We start from the raw sequence: 10,805 nt of genomic DNA on the forward strand, positions 1-10,805 counted from the left end.
GTATTTTTAGTAGAGATGGGGTTTCACCATGTTGGCTAGGCTGGTCTTGAACTCCTGACCTTGTGATCTGCCAGCCTTGGCCTCCCAGGGTGCCAAAGTGCTGGGATTACAGGCATGAGCCACCACACCCAACCTTTCCTTCTTTCCTTCTTTTTTTTTTTTTGACTCACATCTATTTTTTTCAAGTTGAAGCAATGGAGCCAGGTGTGGTGGCTTACGCCTGTAATCCCAGCACTTTGAGAGGCTGAGGTGGGTAGATCACTTGAGCCTGGGTGTTCAAGATCAGCTTGGGCAATATAGGGAGACTCTAGCTGTGCAAAACAAAAACTTCAAAAGTTAGCCAAGCGTGGTGGCATGCACTGGCAGGAGGATAGCTTGCATTCAGGAGATGAAGGTTGCCATGTGCTGAGATCACCATGAACTCCAACCTGGGTGACAGAGTGAGACTCTGTCTCAAAAAAATAAAATTTAAACAATTAAAAAATAAATTAATGCAATGGAAATAGTATTTTCCTTGAATTTTGGAGATTTAATTTTTGCTAAAGATTCTTTTTTTTTTTTTGAGACGGAGTCTCGCTCTGCCGCCCAGGCTGGAGTGCAGTGGCCGGATCTCAGCTCACTGCAAGCTCCGCCTCCCGGGTTCACGCCATTCTCCTGCCTCAGCCTCCCGAGTAGGTGGGACTACAGGCGCCCGCCACGTCGTCCGGCTAGTTTTTTGTATTTTTAGTAGAGATGGGGTTTCACCATGTTAGCCAGGATGGTCTCGATCTCCTGACCTCGTGATCCGCCCGTCTCGGCCTCCCAAAGTGCTGGGATTACAGGCTTGAGCCACCGCGCCCGGCCTAAAGATTCTTATGTATAAGAATACATATTTCTATGTATATGAACTTCTACCATTTTTTTGGGTAGAAAATTTGGCAGAGAAAGTGTATTTTATGTCATCAGTTGAAGTATATGGAAATCTAGAAAAATGGGAAGAATGGGGATTAGAGAAGATTTTTTATTAGGTTATTTGCGGAGGAATGTTAAAAGAGGAAGGATTTATAGTTCATGTTTTTCTCTCTTAAAAGGCCACTGCTGAAGCCAACAACTTAGCAGCTGCAGCCTCTGCCAAGGACATTTATTATAACAACATGGAAGAGGTACGTGGGACATAACGCCTTATTCTGAAATGTCTGTAACCTGTCTGGGCATTGTTGTGGACTTCAAAAGCCCAACTTGATCCTACTTAATGTATCTTTAAGTGATGAGGCAACAAAGTTATATTCAGGTTGTCCTGGTAACGGGGGCCTTCTAATTATTACCATTTCTTTTTTTGTTTGTTTTTGTTTTGTTTTGTTTGAATAGCAAATAGTTTATTGGTAAGTATGTGGTTTCAGTGGGAGTAATAAATTCACACGAACAGGAGACAATAATCAAGTCAAAAGAATAAATGCTTACCAATCATCAGAAAATCTGTGGCCATTAAGGCTGGCACATAAAAATCCGAAATCACTCAGAGGCCAAATAAGAAGATTCGTGCTCTTATTAGTTCACATGGAGTAGGTCCATAGTACCTGGAATCTATAGAATTCTGTTGATTATCACCTTCTGACCAGACATGACCCACTGGGGCATAACTGTGGCTTTTAAGGAAATGTGATGGACTAGAGGTGAGGATTTTGTCTCCTTCCAAACCAGTTACTCTTTTACAAATATTTGATTTTGGATCACTTGGGCTTTTTGCAGTCACCTCGTTGGATACTATAAAAATGTCGACTAAAATTTTCTTCAAAGACAATATCTGAATTTTGAATTGTAGGCTCCACTGATGGTCCAGAACACATGACACCACCACCAACGTATTCAAAAGCACAGTGAGCTATACAGCCATACTGAATAGTATAGCCAGCAAGTCGCAAAGGTTTCCCCAGAACACCATGAAGCATAGTTCTGTGTAGACTCTGCCACCATTGATCATAGGTCTGTTCTATAATTCATTCAATTTTTAGGGAAGTCGCAGGGCTTCCAGAAAAAAAAAAAAAGCATGTCTCAAAGCATATATGGGTGATCCATGATTTCAGGAATCCTTGGGTCTCAAAGAACCCTGAAGACCCTCAACCAGGACACAGGTGGGCCTTTCTCACCTGGGCCGCCCAGAAGTTGACCGTTTGATTTTGTTTTTTTGAGACGGAGTCTCACTCTGTCACCCAGGCTGGAGTGCAGTGATACGATCTCGGCTCACTGCAGCCTCCGCCTCCCGGGTTCAAACGGTTCTCCTGCCTCAGCCTTCTGAGTAGCTGGGATTACAGGTGCCTGCCATCACGCCCGGCTAATGCCTTTTGTATTTTTAGTAGAGACAGAGTTTCACCATGTTGGCCAGACTGATTTCAAACTCCTGACTTCAAGTGATCTGCCTGCCCCAGCCTTTGAAAGTGATGGGATTACAGGCGTGAGCCACCGTGCCCGGCCCAGTGTCACTGCTCTTTCCAATTAACATTATCACCCTGGTTTTTTAAGTGTGTTTTTCAGAGGAAGTGAAACTAGACTTTATTAGTCTTAGTCATCTTTTAAAAGTTAACTTATTAATATATTGTTAACATCTTAAAACATTCTAATCCTTTCATTATCTTTTCGTGTTTTATTTGGCAGTTGTTTCTGAAGAGATCTTTTAACATATTGTGTCTTTGTTCTTTTTAGGTTTGTGGGGGAGAGAAACCTTATTTGTCTCCAGACATTCTAGAGGAGAAGCACTGTGAATTCAAACAACTTGCTCTGGACCATTTTAAGAAGACCAAGAAGATGGGTGGGAAGGATTTCAGCTTTCGTTACCAGCAGGAGCTGGAGGAGGAAATCAAGGAATTATATGAGAACTTCTGCAAGCACAATGGTAGCAAGAACGTCTTCAGCACCTTCCGAACCCCTGCAGTGCTGTTCACGGGCATTGTAGCTTTGTACATAGCCTCAGGCCTCACTGGCTTCATAGGTCTTGAGGTTGTAGCCCAGTTGTTCAACTGTATGGTTGGACTACTGTTAATAGCGCTCCTCACCTGGGGCTACATCAGGTATTCTGGTCAATATCGTGAGCTGGGCGGAGCTATTGATTTTGGTGCCGCATATGTTTTGGAGCAGGTAAGTAGTGCTGCTGAAGAGCCTGAGGGTTGATAATGGGCAGATATTTGTGCTTCTGTTGTGAAATATCTTAGTTTGGAAGAATTTCATAGCAAAGACATGAGACAATGGCCACTCCCTTGACCTTTGTTTTCTGATAGACTTTATGTTTTATTATCCTTTAGGATATTAATATTTATTCTTAATATTTTGTTTCCATGCCTAAAAAGGCACCCCCACCTTTTTTTTTTTTTTTTCTGAGACAAAGTCTCGCTCTGTTCTCTTGCCCAGGCTGGAGTCCAATGGCATGGTCTTGGCTCACTGCAACGTCAGCCTCCCAGGTTCAAGCGATTCTCTTGCCTCAGCCTCCCAAGTAGCTGAGACTACAGGTGTGTGCCACCACGGCCCGCTAGTTTTTTTATTTTTAATAGAGACAGAGTTTCACCATGTTGACCAGGCTGGTCTCGAACTCCTGACCTCATGATCCGCCTGCCTCGGCCTCCCAAAGTGCTGGGATTACAGGTGTGAGCCACTGCGCCTGGCCCAGAAACAGCCCTTTAATGCAAAAACATTGCAACTTAGACATACTGATTGTGTTTCCCTTTGGCAACGTTTTTTTTTTTTTTTTCCTGAGACAGAGTTTTACACTTTTGCCCAGGCTGGAGTGAAATGGTGTGATCATGGCTCACTGCAACCTCTGCCCACTGGGTTCAAGAGATTCTCTTGCCTCAGCCTCCAAAGAGTAGCTGGGATTATAGGTGCCCGACACCATACCCAGCTAATTTTTATGTATTTTTTAGTAGAGATAGCATTTTGCCATGTTGGCTAGGCTGGTATTGAACTCCTGACCTCAGGTGATCCACCCTCCTCGGCCTCCCAAAGTGCTAGGATTATAGGCATGAGCTATCGCACCTGGCCAGCAACTTCTAATTACATACTCTTCAGACATAATTTTTATGTGATTCTCCCTTCTCACCCGCCCCCAGATTAATTTCACTGAAAATCAGGAGCTTTGAAAAAATTATGAACTTAACGAAAAATGTTCAGTTTTGAGTCCTACTGGATTAGGAAAGGGATGGTATCTCTTTTTATATAAAAATCTTCCAAAAGCCAATAAGTGACTTGCTTATTTACTTATTGGGTTGCTTATTTATTTATTTATAAAATTTTTTTTAGAGATGAGGTCTTGCTCTGTCACCCAGGCTGGTATCTTAGCTCACTGTAACTTAAAACTCCTGGGCTCAAGTGATCCTCCTGCCTCAAGTGAGACTCCCGAGCAGCTGGTGTTACAGGCGAGTGCCACCACACCCGACTAACCCAGTAGCTCTTGGACATTGACATGGTCACAAGTTTTGTACATCTTTGAGATGATACATTTGTTTTTCTGAGTAACATGAACAGATTAGTTGGGTTAGCAGCTTGTGAAGCCACAGGAGCTGCCTATCCTACCCCAGCCACAGAGCAGATGTTCCCCTGGCTCTCTTGGGAGTTAGTTCCTGCCACAGCTTTCCTGTATCCCTGCATTTTCATTACAGTGCTTTCTGTAACATGCTGATGATGGAGACAGGTTTTTGAAAGTTTAAGGACTTACTTTCTTGTTGCTGTGTTGTATTTTATTAACTTACATGTTGAATAAATGGACTTTTGCAGGCTTCTTCTCATATCGGTAATTCCACTCAGGCCACCATGAGGGATGCAGTTGTTGGAAGACCACCCCTGGTTAAAAAAGCTCAATAGCATCTTAACATGAAGATCAAACAAAAAAACAACCAACCCCTACTGATTTCTGGGTTTCTGCCACGGCCAGAGGTTCATATCTAGAGGAATGGCAGATCTGAGACCATCCAGGAAGAGCTAAAACATGGCCCTGTAATAAATGAGCAGACCTCTCCTGTGGTTTCTGATTATTAAACACACTTCCATTTCTCTTGGAAGCATTTCTTTTCCTTGCTGTTATAGATGCAAGCCTGTGTCTATTTTCATATTACTTTGCTTTGTGCACTTTATGGAGGAGGAAACTAGAGGAAAAATGGAAATGCAGCTTTTAAGTTGTTTATGTGCCACTTAGTGCCTTTTAAGATTGATTCCCTGATTTTGCAGACATGATGGGGAGGGGTTGGAGGATAACCTCATGAAAGATGCCATTTTTGGGGTGAAACTTGTCATTTCGTTTATACTTTACTCTTTTGAGAAGGATTCCTTTTTTCTTTTTTTTCTTGAGTTGGAGTCTCACTCTTACCAGGCTTGAGTGCAGTGGTGCAGTCTTGGCTCACTGCAACCTCCACCTGCCGGGTTCAAGCAATTCTCCTGCCTCAGCCTCCCGAGTAGCTGGGACTACAGGTGTATGTCTTTACGCCCAGCTAATTTTTTTGTGTTTTTAGTAGAGACGGGGTTTCACCATGTTGGCCAGGGTGGTCTCCATCTCTTGACCTTGCGATCTGCCTGCCTTGGCCTCCCAAAGTGCTGGAATTACAGGCGTGAGCCACCGTGCCCAGCCAAGAAGGATTCCTTTTTTAAAAGTTTACAAAACTTGGAGAAACTTCAGAACTAAAGACTAACTGAAAATGATGTCATTACACTTTTAAAAAATTTACAATAGGGAATCCTGTTGACTATTGTGGAAAAATCATGTCATATTTAAATATACCATACTCTGAAATGTGAGGTTTTTACCCAGTAGACTGACAGTTTTGTTGCAATTTGCTCTATTTTTATTTTGGTCCCTATAGCTTCTTTCTAGAAAAAGAGGCAAACGTGCCTTGAAAAGCCAGGGTGGCTCATAATAAAAGGAATGAGATAGATACTTTAAGAAAAAAGCTAAGTTTAAATGAACCATGTGACCTCTGATAAGTCACTTGAACTTGTGCCTTGGTCAGGTTCACTGTAGGTTTACATATGTATGTATGTTATACACAAGTCTTGTAATTGTCATTTGAGGGGATTTGTTTTTGAGAGTTCTGCATAAGAACAGAACTTTATTAAAGATTAGAGGGAAGCTATTACCAAATATTACTGCCTTTAATTGATGTCTAATTTCATAATTCATGTGGCTAGCAGCAATTAATAAATAACCTGATTTAAGGTCTTTACTCAGAATATTAATTTGCATTCTCTGCCCTGTCTGATGTTCTTAATGAAGCTAGAATTAACCCATTTTATTTAGTGAATTATCTATTTAATTTTACTTTGGCTAGTCTGGTAGCTTTAAGATAGCGTTGGCTTAGCAAAGAGCAAAGTCCTACCCAAATATAAACAATATCTAGAAGTATCTAAGAGTTCTTTTTTTCTGTTTACCTTGATTAGGAGATAAAGTTTTATCTATTAGTTGCTTTTCCTTTTGGAATTATTGTGGATTTTAAAACTTAAAACTTGCGTGCAAGTATTTATATAAACATTCAGGTATATAAGCCTTAATTTCTGAGATAATTTGACTTTTGTTATGGGAGGGAGGTAAGAGTGTAAATTTTATATACATGAAGGTAAGATCTGAGTGTAAACTTTATATACATTAAGTATGAATGGAAGGTAGGAAAAAAAGTCCCTTTTCGCATGTAATTTCTTTATCAAATAATTTTCTTTTGACATTTTACCACTGAAGTATTTCTGTAAGTCCTAAATTCCCAGCATACTATGTCTCATATTTATATGCCATCTTGCAAATAGTTCTTGCTATTTTATTCACTTGCTGTTACACTTTAGAAAAATTCCAGCTTGTTTACTTGCATTTATCAGTGATGCCAAGCTTTAACTGTTAACTTGAAAGCTTGCTTCTGAAATGTTGGTGCATTTTCAGGTGACCTCTTATCTCTCTGAAAGTTCATACCTATTAGCAGACTCTGTAAATATTGAGATACTTAGCTTTTAATACATTCTATAAGTAAATTTATAGATTTCCGAATAACTGTCAAAAAATTTGATGGTAAGAAGGGGTGATGTGTCGAAAACTCTAGTATTAGGTCACTTTTAAAAAAGTGATAATGTGTGATTTAATGAAATCTTAAGATCAGTTACTATTTAAATGCACCATTTCTGTTTTGGTCTTATAAAGAAACCTTGGTTTAATTATCCAGATGAAGTCCCCCTCACCTTTTTTTTTTTTTTTTCTTCTGCTTCTGGAAATGATTTATAAAGTTTTCTCAGTGAGGGTTCTTAAGAGTTTTTTTTGGCCTCTTTTCTCTCAACAGTAAATTGATGATTTTATATCAGCTTTTTCAATGAAAGATGCATTATCATTGCTGGCTATAAATCATCCTGGGGAGATTTATAACCAGGTTACAAATAATGTCTTTTACTTCTTTCACCTTTTACTTGTGGTTCAGATGCTCAGACTGCGTGTTTGTTTCGTGTCTGTTGCTCTGCCACTTTCCATGCAGGCATTTTTAATTTTACACAATCGTAACAATATATGGAACTCATTTCTATGAATATATAAAAGGAGGCTTCCGAAATTTTCTATTAAAATATTTCAGGATGAATTAAATGTTTATAATTTGAAAAAAATAATTTCAATGAGCTGCTTATAGTACAAATGGTAGAATCAGAGTTTTCATTCTTTCACTGAGAAATCTTTCTGTAAGATTGGCTCGTAGATAAAATGAAACTACTGTGTACGATAAAACACTTTCAGAGTCATGCCTTATTTTATTTTATCTTATTTCATGCTCTGTCGCCCAGGCTGGAATGCAGTGGTGCAGTCTCGCCTCACTGCAACCTCCACCTCCCGGGTTCAAGCGATTCTCCTGTCTCAGCTTCCTGAGTAGCTGGGACCACAGATGTACGCCACCACGCCTGGCTAATTTTTGTATTTTTACTAGAGGTGGGGTTTTGCCATGTTGATCAGGCTGGTCTCAAACTCCTGACCTCAGGTGATCCACCCCACTCAGCCTCCCAAAGTGTTGAGATTACAGGCGTGAGCCACCCTGCCCAGCTGAGTCATGCCTTATTTTCATAGTATACCAAGAAATGTTCTGTGGAAGTTTATGTTTTAACACATCTTTTATACTTGGTAAAATTGCCTGTGTTTCGCTTTATTTATTTTACTTTTTTTTTGAGATGGACCCCTTGTACTGTCGCCCAGGGTGAAGTGCAATGGTGTGGTCTTGTCTCACTACAACCTCCGCCTCCTGGGTTCAAGTGATTCTTCTGCCTCAGCCTCCCAAGTAGCTGGGGTTACAGGCATGTACCACCACATCCATCTTATTTTCGTATTTTTAGTAGAGACAGGGCTTCACCATGTTGACCAGGCTGGTCTCAACTCCTCGGGTAACCTGCCTGCCTTGGCCTTCCAAAGTGCTGGGATTACAGGCGTGAGCCACTGTAACCTGGGCTTGTTTTGCTTTATTTTTTCTCTTACATGAAGTAAAGCGCTTTGGTCAAACAGACACAATTATACTGCCTTGTACTGGTGATCAGTTTCATTAGTGGATCACACACAGTGTTCTACTTGGCTTGTAAAATGGTGCCTTGGATAGGGTGAGTTTGGATAAGTATGTATGAGTTATAGCAAAATTGAGTAGGTTGAGTCAAGTCCATGCAAAAGCAATAAAACTTTTAATTTTTTTCCTAGGTTCTTTTAAAAAATGATGTAACTTACATGGAAGTCTTCATAGAACTTTTTTCTTTCCTAGAACTATTGAAATGTAATTTAGGATGATTTGATGTTCCATCTCAAGTTGTCAACATGGCTGTGTCATTCTGGCTTACACATTTTTGATCTAACAATTCTAGTCAAGGGGTAAGGGAATAATGAAACACTTCAGTTATGAAAGTACAAACTATTTGTGTGATTAATTTTTAAAAATGACAAGCCCATTGTAAAAGAATATTTGCAGTCAAATCATTTTTCTTATGTTGTAAGTCCTGTTGTAGCTATGTTTTGGGTAGTGGTTCTCATCTACCTTGGGGTGCATAAGACTTACCTAGCAGGCTTGTTTGAAAAGTTCAGATTCCCAGCTTCGTACTCAGGGATTGCCTCAGGTGGTATGGGCTGTGGTCCTGGAGTCATCACTTTTATAAATAGTGGTTCAGAGCCCACAGAGAGAGACTGCTTCATCGAATGGGAAGTACCAAGGAGACAGTACAATTCTGTATTGTCTGGAGGCAAGTGGACACTTTGTACCTGAGGTTTAGAATAGGTGGTCTCTTGCCAGTACAGTCCCAGGCGCTTTATGTGTTCAGAAGTAGTAAGGATGCCTTTAATTCAGAGGATTAAGCTCCTTAAAGCTGTTTTTCTCCATTGTCATAGTGCCTTCTCTGAAAAACGAATGTACAATTATCCTATTTTCTAACAGATATAACTAGGATTTTTTTAAAAGCAATTTTTCATAGTTTTCCTTTTAAAAAGTAAAATTCAGCACTGTGACTTCAACCCCCAAATCTTTCACATACAGGTGAAACATTAAGCCACAAATAAAAATAATAAGAAGGAAGACAAGATCCTAATTTCTGTCATTGGCGACCTAAGTACCCCATATCAGAAGCTTTGCAAAACAGATCTAGGGACAGAAGGGTTTTTTGAAAGACATTTTTCTTTGGGGAGGAATTTTGTGTGCCAGGACTAAAGTTTAAATATAGTGTTTTTATGAGCAAGGGAAGGTAGCATTGATTCCCAAAGCTTTCTAATTAGGTACATGCTGTCATGGATGTAAGCCTTAAAGGAGTTAATACTAATCTTGTACATAAATTTTCCTCAGGTTTCTTTTTTATTTTAAAAAATGATTTGTTAAAAGTACTTTCTGCTAGACCCTTGCCTTTGAGTGGCTTTGAAATTTAATATAGTTTTTAAAAAGTGCAATGAGATGAGATTATGCTATTAGTATATTAAAAGCATGTTTCTGTTTTACTCCAATTTGTAAGATCATTTAATGGAATAAAGATCACAGCACCATGCTATCTGTGTTTTCTTTCTCTGTTTTTTTTTTTTTAAATATAGGAGGATCTGTGAAATAGAGTTTGGCTTGGCAAAGTGAATAAGACTTCTGACGGGATAGTGGCAATGTGGTTTGAGTAAGCTTTCTCTGTCCTACAAAATGATACTGAACTAGTATCTTACTAGCATATTCCTGGAGAAGGCTCTATTGTTGGCGGGGTTGCTTAAAAGTGAGCACAAGGGCCAGGTGTGGTAGCTGACTCCTACAATCATAGCACTTTGGGAGGCTGAGGTGGGAGAAATGCTTGAGCCTAGGAAATTGAGACCAACTTGGGCAATATATGGAGACACTTTCCACCTCTGTCCCTACAAAATAGATTAGCCAGGCATAGTGGCGCCCACCTGTAGTCCTAGCTTCTCTGGAGGCTGAGGCAGGATGATTACTTGCGCCCAAGAGTTTGAGACCAACTTGGGCAACATATGGAGACACGTTCCACCCCTGTCTCTGAAGGAAAAAAAAAAAAAAAAAAAGCCAGGCATGGTGGTGCGCACCTGTAGTCATAGCTACTCTGGAGGCTGAGGCAGGATAATCACTTGAGCCCAGGAGTTCGAGGCTAAACTGCAGCCTGGGCAACAGCAAGACCCTGTCTCTCAAAAAATAAGTGCACATTTTATTTACAGTAACATGGACTTGTGAAGACCTCTGAATTTGTAGCACTTTCATTTAGTTGCCCCATCTGGAGCCAGCTGATTAAATAGTTTATCTTTGGGGGCGGGGCCAGGGAACATAAATCTCTGCTGAAAGCTTTCTTTTTCACTGATGACCTTGGACACAGTGGGGAGATTG

At 40.3% G+C, this 10,805-nt stretch overlaps 1 protein-coding gene and 1 pseudogene across 2 annotated transcripts in view; one reads left to right on the forward strand and one right to left on the reverse strand.

Moving 5' to 3' along the window:
* Positions 1-9,978, forward strand: part of ATL3 (atlastin GTPase 3) — a 50,085-nt gene extending 40,107 nt beyond the window's left edge. For both annotated transcript variants that reach the window (XM_023186107.2, XM_023186106.1), the window contains exons 11-13: positions 1,071-1,142; positions 2,680-3,111; positions 4,741-9,978. In XM_023186107.2, coding sequence (XP_023041875.1) covers positions 1,071-1,142; positions 2,680-3,111; positions 4,741-4,827 — 591 coding nt within the window. In that variant the 3' untranslated portion in view covers positions 4,828-9,978. The remainder of the gene's footprint in view (positions 1-1,070; positions 1,143-2,679; positions 3,112-4,740) is intronic.
* Positions 1,437-1,928, reverse strand: LOC111522238 (annotated as a pseudogene).
* Positions 9,979-10,805: the final 827 nt, after the last annotated feature.

This window comes from Piliocolobus tephrosceles, chromosome 13, assembly GCF_002776525.5.
Source record: "Piliocolobus tephrosceles isolate RC106 chromosome 13, ASM277652v3, whole genome shotgun sequence".
Classification (NCBI taxonomy): domain Eukaryota; kingdom Metazoa; phylum Chordata; class Mammalia; order Primates; family Cercopithecidae; genus Piliocolobus; species Piliocolobus tephrosceles.